Raw genomic sequence first — 16,194 nt, 5'->3', positions numbered from 1 at the left:
CTTCAGGAAGGACGTGAAGGCTTTGGAGAGGGTACAGAAAAGATTTACTAGAATGGTTCCAGGGATGAAGGATTACAGTTACGTGGATAGACTGGAGAAGCTGGGGTTGCTCTCCTTCGAGCAGAGAAGGCTAAGAGGAGATGTGATAGAGATGTTTACAATCATGAAGCGTTTAGACAGAGCAAATAGAGAAACTATTTCCAATGGTTGAAGGGTCATTGATGAGAGGGCACAGATTTAAGGCAATTGGTAAAAGAACCAGAGGCGACAGGAGGAGTAACTTTTTTTTTTAAACTAGTGGTTAGGATTTGGAATGCACTGCCCGATAAGGGTGGTGAATACAGATTCAATAGTAGCTTTCAAAAAGGGAATTGGATGGATATTTGAAGGAGAAAAAAAATTGCAGGGATATGGGGAAAGAGCGGGGGAGTGGTTACTGACTGGATTGCTCTGAGAAAGAGCAGGCGCAGACTCGATGGGCCGAACGGCCTCCTTCTGTGCTGTACTATTCTATGAGTCTATGAAAACAAGAAGTCCATCCAAGCACGAGATGCCAGCGAATCACTCTGGCAAACGCTCTGCTTACTGCTAAATGTTACAGTAATGACACAGGGCAGTGTCCTAGGTCCAACCATGATCAGCTGCTTCATCAATGACCTTCCCTCCAACAGGTCAGAAATGGGGATGTTCGCTGATGACTGCACAGTGTTCAGCGCCATTCACAACTCCTCAGATAATGAAGCAGTCCATGCCCTCATGCAACAAGACCTGGACAACGTTCAGGCTTGGGCTGATAAGTGGCAGGCAACATTCACACCACACAAGTGCCAGGCAATGACTATCTCCAATAAGCGAGAGTCTAAATACCGCCCCATGACATTCAATGGCATTACCATCGCCGAATCCCCCACCATCAACATCCTGGGGGGGGGGGGGGGGGGGGGGTCTCCATTGACCAGAAACTTAACTGGACCAGCCACATAAATACTGTGGCAACAAGAGCAGGTCAGAGGCTAGGTATTCTGTGGCGAGTGTCTCAACTCCTGACTCCCCAAAGCCTTTCCACCATCTACAGGGCACAAGTCAGGAGTGTGATGGAATACTCTCCACTTGCCTGGATGAGTGCAGCTCCAACAACACAAGAAGCTCGACACCATCCAGGACAAAGCAGCCCGCTTGATTGTCACTCCATCCACCACCTTAAACATTCACTCCCTCCACCACCGGCACACCGTGGCTGCAGTGTGTACCATCTACAAGATGCACTGCAGCAACTCGCCAAAGCTTCTTCGGCAGCACCTCCCAAACCTGCAAACTCGACTACCTAGAAGGGCAAGGGCAGCAGGCGCATGGGAACACCACCACCTCCATGTTCCCCTCCAAGTCACACATCATCCTGACTTAGAAATATTTCGCCGATCCTTCATCGTCGCTGGGTCAAAACGCTGGAACTCACTCCCTAACAGCACTGTGGGAGTACCTTCACCACACGGACTGCAGCCGTTCAAGGCGGCGGCTCACCACCACCTTCTCAAGGGCAACTAGGGATGGGCAATAAATGCTGGCCTTGCCAGAGACGTCCACATCCCATAAAAATGAATTTAAAAAACCCACAGGAACAAGAGCTCAGCCGCACACAAACTACCCTCCAGAAACACGAGTATTTGCACCTGCTCGACTATGAACAGAACTGCTAGCTGGCCGGTACAGAGAATGATCGCATTTTGTAAAATTTCCAATATCAGTGATAGAGCAAGAGCAACATCAACTTTATTTTAGGGGGGGGGGGGGGGGGGGAAAAGAGGAGGCAGGGCAATAAAATTATTTCCCTTCCCTTTAGGTAAAGGATACAAGTACAGGTAGACTACCCTTTATCCGGACTTCCGAAAACCGAAACCCTCTAAAAACCGAAGGTTTTTTTGTTCAGCGTAAGTCGTGCGTACGAACGAAAAAACCTTCGGTTTTTAGAGGGTTCCGGTTTCGGAAGTTCGGATAAAGGGTAAGTCGTGCGCACGACCCCCCGCCGACCCCGACAACCGCCGACCCCCCCGCGGACCCCGCCGGCCCCGACAACCGCCGACCCCCCCCGCCGGCCCCGACAACCGCCGACCTCCCCGCGGACCCCGACAACCGCCGACCCCCCCTGCCGACCCCCCCGCCGGCCCCGACAACCGCCGACCCCCCCCGCCCCCGACCCCCGCCGACCCCGACTGACTTACGCTGAGCGTCAGCGTAAGTCGTGCGCACGACCCCCCGCCGACCCACCTTCCGAAATCCAAAATTCTCCTTTATCCGAAACTCGGCTGGTCCCGAGGTTTTCGGACAAAGGATAGTCTACCTGTAATAAGGTTAGCAAAGCATATGGGATCTTGGGATTCATAAATAGAGGTATTGATTACAAAAGTAGAGAAGTTATGCTGAACCTTTATAAAGTGCTGGTTAGGCCACAACTGGAGTATTGCGCCCAGTTCTGGTCACCACACTTTAGGAAGGATGTGAAGGCCCTTGAGAGGGTGCAGAGGAGATTTACCAGAATGGTTCCGGGGATGGGGGATCTTAGCTACAAGGACAGGTTGGAGAAGCTGGATTTGTTTTCAAAAGAGCAAAGGAGGTTGAGGGGTGATTTGATGGAGGTGTACATGATTATGACGGGTTTGGATAGGCTAAACGGGAAAAGGCTGTTCCCACTAGTTGATGGTACAAGGAATTGGGGGACACAGATGTAAGGTTTTGCGCAAGAGATACAGGGGGGATGCAAGGGAAAACTTTTTTTTTAACGCAGCAAGTGGCGAGGACCTGGAACTCGCTGCCGACGGAAGTGGTGGAAGCGGAGACACTCGGTGTTTTCAAGGGGAGACTGGATAGGCACTTGAGGGAAATAAACTTGCAGGGCCACGGGGATAGAGCGGGGGAATGGGACTGACTGGATTGTTCTACAGAGAGCCGGCACGGACTCGATGGGCTGAATGGCCTCCTTCTGTGCCGTTATGACTCTAGAGGCATCGTTAGACGAAAAGGACCAAGGTCCATCTAGTTCGCCCTCTACCTTCCCGGCAGTCGCATGATACAACGATAACTGAGTTGTTGACTAAACGTAGCGATCAATCTCTAGCAATTAGTCTACAACAGACCCAGACAGGAGGCGAGGAAAACCCCAGTGGTGGAGATCTTTGGAAACCGTAGGTTCAAAGCAATGACCCCCCCCAAACTTTTTTTGGACACGCGGCCCGTTCACAGTTTTGCACGTGTGCAAAATTTAACATTAGAAAAGCCGGTCCCGGGCTGTGCAGGACTAGCGGACAGCTGCCCAGCTCAGAGAGAACGTTGGTCCAAAGTCGCATGTTCCTCCCAAGCGAGCTACATTCACCACACGTCATGTCTCAAATTATTCACATTCTGTATCCCCAAAATGCTATTTTCTGAAAGAAATCTATCTAAAAATCAGTCGAAGATTACCCACAGAGATATGATTAACCTTCCAGAGCGGTCAGTAGAACTTGAGTAAAGAGTTAAACACCCGCAGCAATTACAGATCTTGTTCCTCAGAGTTACATCTGGAGAGAGCATGTAGAACTCAAACAACACCAGGGCAAAATGTTGGTGGTCGGATAAATTAAAGAGCACTGCCCAATGAAGTATATTGCTTAAATGTTTTCCCATGGCGTGCATTGGCACCAGTATGTGAAATAAACCCAGTGACAATACTGCACTTAACTTTATAAATCTAAGACACATCTGGTCAACATCTCGAGTGGATTTATTGTGGCCCATCTGTTGGCAGTGAGGGAGACTTTGTGAAACATGATTATGGGGCAACATAGTAATGAGAATCTGCGGGTTACCGCCCATTAATTGCCACCCCACCCCCGAGGACAACTAGGTCACATTGTCTGTTGGGAGGCATTGAGCCAGAGCCCAGAGCCCTTTCTGCATTTATATAGCGCCTTTCACAGCCTCAGGACATCCCAAAGTGCTTCACAGCCAATTAACTACTTTTGAAGTGCAGTCACTGTTCTGCAGGAAAATCTTCTCTCTTAGGCGGTCCCTCGGAAGACCTGCCTCCACACTAAAAATGAGTTCTCAGGTGACTGATGAGTCCAGTGCGGGACCTACAGTCTCTGTCACAGGTGGGGCAGACGGTGGTTGAAGGGACGGGTGGGTGGGGTGCTTGGGTTGGCGTGCGCTCCTTCCACTTGCTCCCGGCGAAGAGACTCGAGGTGTTCGGTGCCTTCCCAGATGCTTCTCCTCCACTTTGTGCGGTCTTGGGCCAGGGATTCCCAGCTGTCGGTGGGGATGCTGCACGGTCTTGGGCCAGGGATTCCCAGCTGTCGGTGGGGATGCTGCACTTTTTCCCCCAAGGAGGCTTTGAGGGTGCCCTTGAAGCATTTCCTCTGCCCACCTGGGGCTCTCCTGCCGTGTGGGAGCTCAGAGTAGAGCGCTTGTTTTGGGAGACTCCCAAAACAAGAAAATACAGCAGCCACAAACAACGCGATGATCTTAGAATCATAGGATGATACAGCACAGAGGGAGGCCATTCGGCCCATCATGCCTGTGCTGGTACTTTGAAAGAGCTGTCCAATTAGTCCCACTCCCCCAAAGACCTGCAAATTTTGCACTTGCATGTATTTATCCAATTCCCTTTTGAAAGTTATTATTGAATCTGCTTCCACCACCCTTTCAGGCAGTGCATTCCAGATCATAACTCTACGTGAAAAAACTCCCCATCTCGCCTCTGGTTCTTTTGCCAATTATCCTAAATGTGTGCCCCATCTAAAATCTCACAACAAGAAACATACCCCTAGACCAACAAGCCACATGGTGTTGACCCATCTTGCTTTTTTTTTAAAAAAAAAATGTTAGTTGAGGGATAAATATTAGCCCGGACACCAGAAATCCTCTGCTCTTCTCAAAAAATGCCATGGGATCTTTCACGTCTACTTGAGACAGCAGAGGTCTCAGTTTAAGGTCACATCAGCATCTCCGACAGCGCAGCGCTCGCTCAGCACTGCACTGGAGCGTCAGTCCGATTATGTGCTCGAAACACACAACCGTTCCATGTTTTGGCCGTAAAATACCGGCAGCTGAAGTCATCCTCAGAGTAAGTCCCTCAGGCGAGAATGATGCATAGAGCACAAGGAGACAAAAAAAAACACTTATGCCAGGTAGTAAATTGGTCCAGGCTTTGGTAAACAAGTTAGGAACAGGAGTAGGCCCCCGAGCCTGCTCCGCCATTCATTCAATTAGATCACAGCTGATCTGCAGGTCAATATCCATTTACCTGCCTTTGCCACATAATCCCTCGATATCCTTACCTAACAAAAATATAATCGACCTCCATCTTGAAATCGCCATTTGACCCCTCACATCCACAGCCTTGTGTGTGAAAATGTGCTTCCTGAATTCCCTTGCTCCGATTTATGTCCCCTTGTTCCTGATTTCCCCCATCAGAGGAAATAGTTTCTCTGCATCTACCCTATCAAATCCTTTTATAAACACCTCAATCAGGTCACGCCTCAATCTCCTACACTCAAGGGAATACAAGAAAAGTTTAGCCCTCAACTAGGGCTTGCAGCTTCCCGTGTTGGTAATGACAACAGTGCAAACCATTTACTGCAGATTGCAAGCAGATGTCGTGGAAAACCACATGCGCTTTAATTGGACATTTAGTGCTCATTGCAAGGAGCCGATGAGGAGGTTTGGAGCACATTGTTCAGTTCCTTCGAATGACTGGTGGGCTGGAGCCCATCAGATCTGGTCAGCTAGAGCAAGAGCGGAGTGTTGGCCAGGATACCAGGACAACTCTGACAGGTGTCACCTTTCAGATGAGACGTCAAAACCGAGGAGACATTAAAAAGATCCCACGGTACTATTTGAAGAAGAGCAGGGGAGTCCTCCCTGGCCAATATTTATCCCTCAACACAAAACACAGATTATCTAGTTGTTATCACATTACTGTTAGTGGGAGCTTGCCGTGCGCAAATTGGCTGCTGCGTTTCTTACATAACAGTGATTCAACTTCAAAAGTACTTCATTTGCTGTAGAGCGCTTGGGGATGTCCCGAGGTGATGAAAGGCACTGTGTAAATGTCTATGAAAGTGCCAAATGATTTTAGGGTGCTGGGCGTCTCAATCTCCCTCCTGTTGCCCCACCAAAAGAAACAACAACTTGCATTTATATAGCGCCTTTAAACATAGTAAAAATGTCCCAAGGCACTTCACAGGAGTATTAAAAGACACAAAATTCAACACCGAGCAACATAAGGAAAAATTAGGGCAGGTGACCGAAAGCTTGGTCAGAGGTAGGTTTTAAGGAACATCTTAAAAGGAGGAGAGGTAGCGAGGCGGAGAGGTTTAGGCAGGGAATTCCAGAGCTTAGGGCCCAGGCAACAGAAGGCACGGCCACCAATGGTTGAGTGATTATAATCAGGGATGCTCAAGAGGGCAGAATTAGAGGAGCGCAGATATCTCGGGGGGGTTGTGGGGCTGAGGAGGTTACAGAGATGGGGAGGGGCGAGGCCATGGAGGGATTTGAAAACAAAGGATGAGAATTTTGAAATCAAGGCTTTGCTCAACCGGGAGCCAATGTAGGTCAGCGAGCACTGGGGTGATGGGCGAACAGGACTTGGTGCGAGTTAGGACACGGGCCAAGTTTTGGATGATCTGAAGTTTACGTAGGGTAGAACGTGGGAGGCCAGCCAGGAGTGCGTTGGAATAGTCAAGTCTGGAGGTAACAAAGTCATGGATGAGGGTTTCAGCAGCAGATAAACAAACTAAAATGGAAATTGTATGAAAACCATACATCAGCCTTAGTCCGTCTGAAGTTCAAGTGACCCTACTCTCTGCCTTCTGGTCTTGTAGATGTTTTCAGTTCAGCCCAGGCATGCCAGAGATGGGGCGTTCTCCCCAGTGTCCTGACCAACATTTGTCCCTTGACCAACAGCACTTAAAGGATTACCTGGCCATTTATTTCACTGCTGTTTGTGGGAGCTTGCTGCGTGCAAATTGGCTGCCACTTTTCCCTACACTTCAAAAAAGGTACTTCATTGGCTGTAAAGTACATTGGGATGTCGCGAGGAGGTACTATATAAATGCAAGTCTTTCTTTCAAGTGTAACTTCTATTTATTCGTTCCTGGGATACGGGTGTTGCTGGCAAGGCCAGCATTTATTGCCCTCGAGAAGGTGGTGGTGAGCCGCCTTCTTGAACCGCTGCAGTCCGTGTAGTGAAGGTACTCCCACGATTCCAGGTGGCCCGTCCCATTTTATTCGTAAAGTTTTGGTTTCAGAGGGCAGGCGAGAGAGTCAACCACATTGCTGTGGGTCTCGAGTGTATCGGCCAGACTGGGCAAGGACGACAGATTTCCTTCCCTAAAAGGATATTAGTGAACCAGATGGGTTTTTAACAACAATCCAGTAATTCGAACAGGACTGGACAGACTAGATGCAGGAAGGATGTTCCCGATGGTCGGGGAGTCCAGAACCAGGGGTCACAGTCTAAAGATAAGGGGTAAGCCATTTAGGACAGAGATGAGGAGGAATTTCTTCACCCAGAGAGTGGTGAACCTGCGGAATTCTCTACCACAGAAGGCAGTTGAGGCCAATTCATTAAATATATTCAAGGAGTTAGATATATTTCTTAAGGCTAAAGGGATCAAGGGATATGGGGAGAAAGCAAGGACAGGGTACTGAGTTTGGATGATCAGCCATGATCGCATTGAATGGCGGAGCAGGCTCGAGGGGCTGAATGGCCGACTCCTGCTCCTATCTTCTATGTTTCATGGTCACCGTTACTGACACTAGCTTTTTAATTCCAAATTTATTTAAATTAGCTACATTTAAATTCCCCAGCTGCCCTGGTGGGAGTTGAACTCACGTCTCTGGATCATTAGTCCAGGCCTCTGGATTACCAGCCCAGTCACATAACTATGCTCCCGTACCCCTCACATTTAATGCGAGAACTTGCTGTAGCCTGCGATGATAAGCTTGGAGCGGCTGTAATTTTTCTATGCCAACTCTGTCTGGGGGGATGAATCAGCCACTTACAACAGTTAACTCCCATGCTGTAAGAAGCAGCTTGCACTGTCATTCCATTGTACAACAATAATGACTACATACAGAATTAGAAGAGCGCAGATATCTCGGGGGGGGTGGGGGGGGGGGGGTTGTGGGGCTGGAGGAGGTTAGAGAGATAGGGAGGGGCGAGGTCATGGAGGGATTTGAAAACAAGGATGAGAATTTTTTTTATAAATGGAGGCGTTGCCAGGCCAGGAGCCAATGTAGGTCAGTGAGCACAGGGGTGATGGGGGAAACGGGACTTGGTGCGAGCTAGGACACGGGGAGCCGAGTTTTGGGATGACAAAACTACCTCATCATCAGCTGCAACAATCCTGAAGGAATTTAGGATAAGGAGTCAGCCTTGGCTCAGTGGGCAGCAATCCCACCTGAGTCAGTAAGCAGTGGGTTCAAGCCCCACTCCAAAACGCTCGAGAACGTAATCTTAGACCGCCACCTCAGTGCAGTGCTGAGGGAGTGCGGCACCGTCAGAGAAGACGTTAATCCTTGGCCCTGCCTGCCCTCGCAAGTGGGTGTGAAACATCCCGGGACACGATTTCGAAAAAGAGTAGTTCTTCCGGTACCTTGGCCAATATTTATCCCTCAACCAACATGACTAGCACGGATTATCTGATCATCATTTATATATCTCACTGCGGTTTATAGGACCTTGCTATGTGAAATCTTCCTACATTACAACGGTGACCACAGTTCAAAAGGAGCGTATTGGCGGGGAAGCGCTTTGGGACGACCAGGTCATGAAAGGCGCCACTTTTGTCTTAATTATGCTCCTACAAAAGCACCTTGGGTCTGTTCACTCCGTTAAAGGCGTTATATAAATGCATGTCTTTCTGTCTTCGATAGATATACCGATCTCAAATATCACTGGAGGCTTGGGAAACCCTGCAAGCTGCGTTTACTAAATTACCATCAATTACCTGAAACTCTACTGCTGACTAAGTAGGAATTTCTGCAAGTGTACACGAGACAACGTGTGGCAAATCTCACTTTCACCAAGAATATTTAGATAGCTGTGGGTCTCGTTTCCTCGTGAAAATCCTTTACACCCATAAAACTTTAGGAAAGATTTTCAAAAACAGTTGTATCTTAGAGCATCACTTTCCGAGGGGGAGAGCTCACTTTTTCTCGTCGCAGTTTGCGTCAGGTCCCCTAGAACAGTGGCGGGGGCGGCGGTTAGTCAAAATATACGACCTGCACAACTTGCAGCAAAGGTGGCCTTATTTGCAAGCTATATTTGGTTAAGAGATGGTCACCACGAGTCTATTGAGTAACTCATCACCCTGCGTCTAAAAGCAGCAGGACCTTGATGAAATGGTTGAAGCCATTTTTGGATTGGTAATAGCTTCAAGTACCGGTTATCAATGTTCCCTCTCTTTTTTTGGTGCGTGGCCCCTTTAATTGATGCGCGGCCCTTTCAAAATTTTCGCCCATGCGCGGTTTCTCCCAAATAACAGCCCGTGAGCAGCCCGCGCAGGAGCTCCAGACCGCTGCGTGGCCACGCAGCTGAACGTGAACATTGCCGGTTGTGCCTTTAATTTTAGGTGGCATAGAACGACTCCACAAGTCCGACCAGAATGGATGATTGGCCGTCAATCACGCCTGGCTGGGACTGACTTTACGCACATAAGGTGCATTAAGTAACTAACCTCCACTCACTGCATTTTGCTGGAGCTCGCAAGACCGTTTGCTGTAGTTCATGAGTCAGTTAAAACCACAAGGCCCACCCTCGACTCATTGGCTGGCTGACTCAGTGGTGTCACTATTCACTTATTTCTACTGCAACAGTTCAGGATCATTCATGTCCTAGTACATAGCAATGATGCTATCCATAACCAGTGCAACAGTTACAGCTCCTCCACCCAAAGAATCCTTCGGGAAGTTACAATTGCAATCTCCAAAATCCACCCCCCCCCACCCTCCCAATTCACCTTGCTCCCAAAAGGCAATGACTCATGCCAGGGTATGGGTGGCGAGGCACCGACAGGCCGCTTGCTTCCGTAGCCCAGTGACCATCCTTCCTATGCAAGCCTGGATGGCAGAGTTTTAGCTGGCTATTCAACTACAGGTGGCATCGTGGCCCAAGTCCAATCCCATCTCTTGGCAAATTTTCCACTTGGGGGGTGGGGTGGGGTATCACTGCTCCCATTAGGCATCTGGAGAAAGAGCCCAGGCATCCTTTCGGATCCCCCCCAACCCCCACTCTCTAGACCAAGCCTACCAAGGACAATTGTAGCACTCCGCCATGTCTCAGCTGAGAGGAGATTAACTGAACAAATTGAACCTTGGATATTCATGGCTTATATGGTTCAGTGCCACACCATTAACACTTGCAAGCGTTAGGCTAGGTCCAACTTTAGTATCCATCATATTCTATAGATTAAGGCAGAATGCATCTTAACACTTATTATTTTGTTGAAAAGGACATTTCGTGCTCTCGTCATATACCAGCAGCAATGTTGCCCCTAAGGTGCGCAGCTGCGCGCCAATCGGGAGGTCCCGCACTGGCTGCTCACCAGCTGCTGCGTCTGGAGAAGATACCGAGCATGCGCGGCTGCTAATTTAAAGGGACCACGCAGCAAAAAAAAAGGAAACATTGACCAGCAATACTCATTTCACTCAACAGTAATACCACTAATCAGAAGATTGGAATTAATATACAAGAACATAAATAAGAGCAGGAGACTGCCCCACCATTCAGTAAGATTATGGCTGATCTTCAACCTCAACTCTACCTTCCTGCACTATCCCCATATCCCTCGATTCCCCTAGTGCCCAAAAATCTCTCAACGATTCAGCATTCTGGGGTAGAGAACTCCAAGATTCACCACCCTCCGAGTGAAGAAATTTCTCCTCATCTCAGTCCTAAATGGCCGACCTTTATTCTGAGACTGTGGCCCTGTGTTCTGGATTCCCCAGCCAGGGGAAACATCCTCTCGGCATCTACCCTATCAAGCCCTGTAAGAATGTTACATGTTTCAATGAGATCATCTCTCATTCTTCTAAACTCTAAAGGGATATAGGCCTAGTCTACTCAATCTCTCCTTATTAAGACAATCCCCTCCCATCCCAGGAACCAGTCTGGTGAACCTTCATTGCATTCCCTCGTTGTTATGTGTTGGATTCAAATATTAAGTCCAAACATTAGTTTGTCTTTATAAAAAAAAAAATCACGTCAAAAAATCTCATCTGTCAATGCCACCACCCAAGGACTGCTGTGAAATGTGACCATACATTTCATAATATTCTGGATTGCACAATTTTAAAATGAATGAGCATTCTCTGATTAACTGGCACACTGACAAGGTTTTAACAAGGAGCTATGCAGCTACAAGACAATAGGGGAAGCAACTTAAAAAAACTTTTCATTTATGCCTCAAAAAAAAGATTGGCCACAGAAACCCTCCCCCACACAAAACCATTTACGGCCAGTACTGCCTACAGGATTTACGATCCCAAACCACACAAAAAAAAACCCGCAATGACTGTACTTAAACCTAGGAGGTCTTGTAAACAGAACTGATTGCATAGTTATTGGAGAAAATAGGCAAAAAAATGTTGTTAAAAATAAGAAACGCAACAAAATTTTAAAAATTCACAAGGGCATCAACCACAACGATAGACATCGCACAGTGCCACCTACAGCAGCCTGGGAGAGGAAAATTGCTGCACCATCAGCTGTTTCGCTCCACCACACACCCCACCCCTAAAAAAGGCAAATGTAAGAAATCACACAACATCAGGTTATAGTCCAACAGCTTTATTTGAAATCACAAGCTTGTGATTTCAAATAAAGCTGTTGGACTATAACCTGGTGTTGTGTGATTTCTTACATTTGTCCACCCCAGTCCAACACCGGCATCTCCACACCATGCCTAAAAAAGGCACTAATTGCAAAGAGCAGGTTTGGTGGAGTGCAAGCAAGATTTACCCAGGTTCAGCTCAAAAGTGGAACTGCAGAAATTTGGGCTGATGGGACTGTAAAACCTGGAGATTTAAAGATTCTAGAATAGGAAGAGAAAAAAAAAACCTCACAGAAGCTTTTAAGAGATTCTAAGCAAGGGCACAAGTGTGGATTAAGAGCTGGGGGAGGATATGGGTCAGGGTCAAATCCAGGGAGGGTGGTGAAGAAACATAATCCATGGCCAAAAGAAAGTTAAAGCAAGCACAGCACCCCCACCTCCATTCTAGAGTGTTGCATCCCCTGAATTCTAGATACCCAGTTCTGGAAGCAGAAATGTTCTCCAATTAAATATTGGGAAGTGCAAAGCCATTGTTTTCGGTTACCGCCACAAACTCCGTTCCCTAGCCACTGACTCCATTCCTCTCCCTAGCATCAGTCTGAGGCTGAACCACACTGTTCGCAACCCTGGTGTCATATTTGACCCTGAAATGAGCTTCAGACCACATAGGGTACAGTACTGGAGGCCAGCCAGGAGTGCGTTGGAATAGTCAAGTCTAGAGGTAACAAAGGCACGGATGAGGGTTTCAGCAGCGGATGAGCTGAGGCAAGGGCGGAGACTGTGCCTTCAGCTGCCAAGGCCCCCCCACCCAGTGCCAGAATTCCCTGCCTAAACCTCTCCATCTCTCCTTCCTCCTCTAAGAGGCTGGTTAAAAACCGACCTCTTTGACCAAGTTTTTGATCACTGGCCCTAATTTCTCCTTATGTGGCTCGGTGTCAAAACATTTTTTGTCTTATAAATCGCTCCTGTGCAGCGCCTTGGGACGTTTTACTGCATTACAGGCGCTGTATAAGTACAAGTTGTTGTTGCTAGAGAATGTTGCATTCCCCCAAATTCCACAATGTTGCATTTCCCCCCCCCCCCGAATTCCACAATGTTGCATTTCCCCCCAATCCCAGAATGTTGCATTTCCCCCCCGAATTCCACAATGTTCCATTTCCCCCCCGAATTCCACAATGTTGCATTTCCCCCGAATCCCACAATGTTGCATTCCCCCCCCCCCCGCCGAATCCCACAATGTTGCAGCGTCAGAGATTGGGGAGCGGGGCCATTCATGGATCCACTGAATCTCTCGCCCGCCCGGCTGCACTCGGTTGACAGGAAACAGCGAGACGCTGAAACCAGCGGCTCCAGTGCGGTGCCCAGTGCAGTGAGCCCCAGTCTCTCTACCCCCTCTCCCTCCGGCGGCTGCAGCCTTGTGCCCGGATCCCCCCCGCCCCGTGTCCTCGCAATCCCTGCCGGGCTCCCTGCCTCTCACTCACTCACTCTCTGCATTGATCCGCATTAAGCAGAAACAGGCAGCGGGGCAGAGGCAGCCCTCAGTGCCCCGACACTCGGGGGGGAACCCTCCACCAGCCCCACACCCCTCTTTCTTTCTCTCTCTCTCTCTCACCTTCTCCTGCGCCCGGTTAATCTTTTTCTGAACGTTTTTGGCGATGATACCGGCACTCACTCCCTTCCCCGCTTCAGCCATCTTGCCTTCCTGTTTACCGGCGGGGGCGGAGCGAGAGCAGACAACAGAAGGATGGGAACCTGGAGCTGGGTTTAAAGGGACCACACCGCACGGGAGAGGGATATTGGGAACCTGGAACTGGGTTTAAAGGGACCACACCGCACGGGGGAGGGACATTGGGAACCTGGAGCTGTGTTTAAAGGGACCACACCGCACGGGGGGAGGGACATTGGGAAACTGGAGCTGGGTTTAAAGGGACCACACCGCACGGGGGAGGGACATTGGGAACCTGGAGCTGGGTTTAAAGGGACCACACCGCACGGGGGAGGGACATTGGGAACCTGGAGCTGTGTTTAAAGGGACCGCACGGGGGAGGGACATTGGGAACCTGGAGCTGTGTTTAAAGGGACCGCACCGCACGGGGGAGGGACATTGGGAAACTGGAGCTGGGTTTAAAGGGACCACACCGCACGGGGGAGGGACATTGGGAACCTGGAGCTGTGTTTAAAGGGACCGCACCGCATGGGGGGAGGGACATTGGGAACCTGGAGCTGTGTTTAAAGGGACCGCACCGCACGGGGGGAGGGACATTGGGAACCTGGAGCTGTGTTTAAAGGGACCACACCGCACGGGGGAGGGACATTGGGAACCTGGAGCTGTGTTTAAAGGGACCACATCGCACGGGGGGAGGGACATTGGGAACCTGGAGCTGTGTTTAAAGGGACCACATCGCACGGGGGGAGGGACATTGGGAACCTGGAGCTGTGTTTAAAGGGACCGCACGGGGGGAGGGACACTGGGAACCTGGAGCTGTGTTTAAAGGGACCGCACGGGGGAGGGACACTGGGAACCTGGAGCTGTGTTTAAAGGGGCCGCACCGCATGGGGGAGGAACATTGGGAACCTGGAGCTGTGTTTAAAGGGACCACACCGCACGGGGGAGGGGCATTGGGAACCTGAAGCTGTGTTTAAAGGGGCCGCACCGCACGGGGGAGGGACATTGGGAACCTGGAGCTGTGTTTAAAGGGGCCGCACCGCACGGGGGAGGAACATTGGGAACCTGGAGCTGTGTTTAAAGGGACCACACCGCACGGGGGAGGGACATTGGGAACCTGGAGTTGTGTTTAAAGGGGCCGCACCGCACGGGGGAGGGACATTGGGAACCTGGAGCTGTGTTTAAAGGGACCACACCGCACAGGGGGAGGGACATTGGGAACCTGGAGCTGTGTTTAAAGGGGCCGCACCGCATGGGGGAGAGGCATTGGGAACCTGGAGCTGTGTTTAAAGGGACCGCACTGGGGGGGGGGGGAGGGACATTGGGAACCTGGAGCTGTGTTTAACGGGACCGTACGTGGGAGGGACATTGGGAACCTGGAGCTGTGTTTAAAGGGACCGCACCGGGGGGGGAGGGACATTGGGAACCTGGAGCTGTGTTTAAAGGGACCGCACCGCACGGGGGAGGGACATTGGGAACCTGGAGCTGGATTTAAAGGGACCGCACCGCACAGGGGAGCGACATTGGGAACCTGGAGCTGTGTTTAATGGGACCATGTCAGACAGGGGAGGGACATTGGGAATGCAGCATTGTTTAAAGGGACCACACCACAGGGGGAGTGCCAATGGGAACCCTCACACTACATAGGGAGACGGACATTGGGATCCTGGAGGAACACTTAAAGGGACCACACTACACGTGGACAATAGGAAACTGGAGCAGGGTATTCTAAATGGGCCAGAGACAGTAGGACCATGGAAATGTAGAGCATCTCTTAAAAGATCATTCCACACGGGGGGGGAGGCAGTGGGTTGATGGTATCCTGTACATCACTTAAAGGGACTTGTTTACACAAGGGAGAGACAAAGGGTCTCTTAATGAGAACATTAAGCACCACATGTCAGCCGTGGCTCAGTGGGTAGCACACTTGCCTCTGAGTTAGAAGGTTGTGGGTTCAGGTCCCACTCCAGGGACTTGAGCACTTAAATCTAGGCTGACACTCCAGTGCAGTACTAAGGGAGCGCTGCACTGTTGGAGGTGCCGTCTTTCAGATCTGACATTAAACCGAAGCCCCGTCTGCTCTCTCAGATGGACGTAAAAGATCCCATGGCACTATTTTGAAGAAGAGCAGGGGAGTTATCCCCAGTGTCATGGCCAATATTTCTCCCTCAATCAATATGACAAAAACAAATTATCTGGTCATTATCACATTGCTGTTTGTGGGAGCTTGCTGTGTGCAAATTGGCTGCTGCGTTTCCCACATTACAACAGTGACTACATTCCGAAAAAGTACTTCATTGGCTGTAAAGCGCTGTGAGATGTCCGGTGGTCGTGAAAGGCGCTGTATAAATGCAATTCTTTCTTTTAAGGAATCACTCCACACAGTGATTTGACAAAACCATCAAAGAAACCAGAAATAACAACAGAAAGCGCTGGAAAAACGCAGCAGGCCAGACAACATCCGTGGAGAGAGAAACAGAGTCAACGTTTCAGGTCTGGGACCTTCCGTCAGAACTGAGAAAAAAATCAGGAAATGAAACAGATTAAAAAGCAAGTTTGGGGGCTGGGAAATGCGGGAGGGGATGAAAGAACAAAAGGGAAGGTCTGGGAGAGGTGAAGAGACATTAAGAGGTATTCAAGACGAGACGAGATGGTAATAGGACCAGTAAAGAGGCAAAGGATGGCTTTAGATGAAGTGTGAAATGCGCTGGCAGAATA

General features: G+C 49.6%; 1 protein-coding gene across 8 annotated transcripts in view; it reads right to left on the bottom strand.

The window, feature by feature from the left end:
- LOC147120673 (myc box-dependent-interacting protein 1-like) overlaps window positions 1-13,613 on the bottom strand; it is a 185,797-nt gene extending 172,184 nt beyond the window's left edge. For 4 of the 8 annotated variants that reach the window (XM_085986849.1, XM_085986850.1, XM_085986854.1 and 1 more), the window contains exon 1: window positions 13,423-13,613. In XM_085986849.1, coding sequence (XP_085842975.1) covers window positions 13,423-13,503 — 81 coding nt within the window. In that variant the 5' untranslated portion in view covers window positions 13,504-13,613. The remainder of the gene's footprint in view (window positions 1-13,422) is intronic. The other 4 variants (XM_085986853.1, XM_085986857.1, XM_085986851.1 and 1 more) reach the window with 2 other exon arrangements.
- Window positions 13,614-16,194: the final 2,581 nt, after the last annotated feature.

Source organism: Somniosus microcephalus, chromosome 4, assembly GCF_052327205.1.
Source record: "Somniosus microcephalus isolate GS21.2 chromosome 4, FLI_Smic_1.0, whole genome shotgun sequence".
NCBI classification, from domain to species: Eukaryota; Metazoa; Chordata; class Chondrichthyes; order Squaliformes; family Somniosidae; genus Somniosus; species Somniosus microcephalus.
This window is presented reverse-complemented; position numbering and strand designations above follow the sequence as displayed.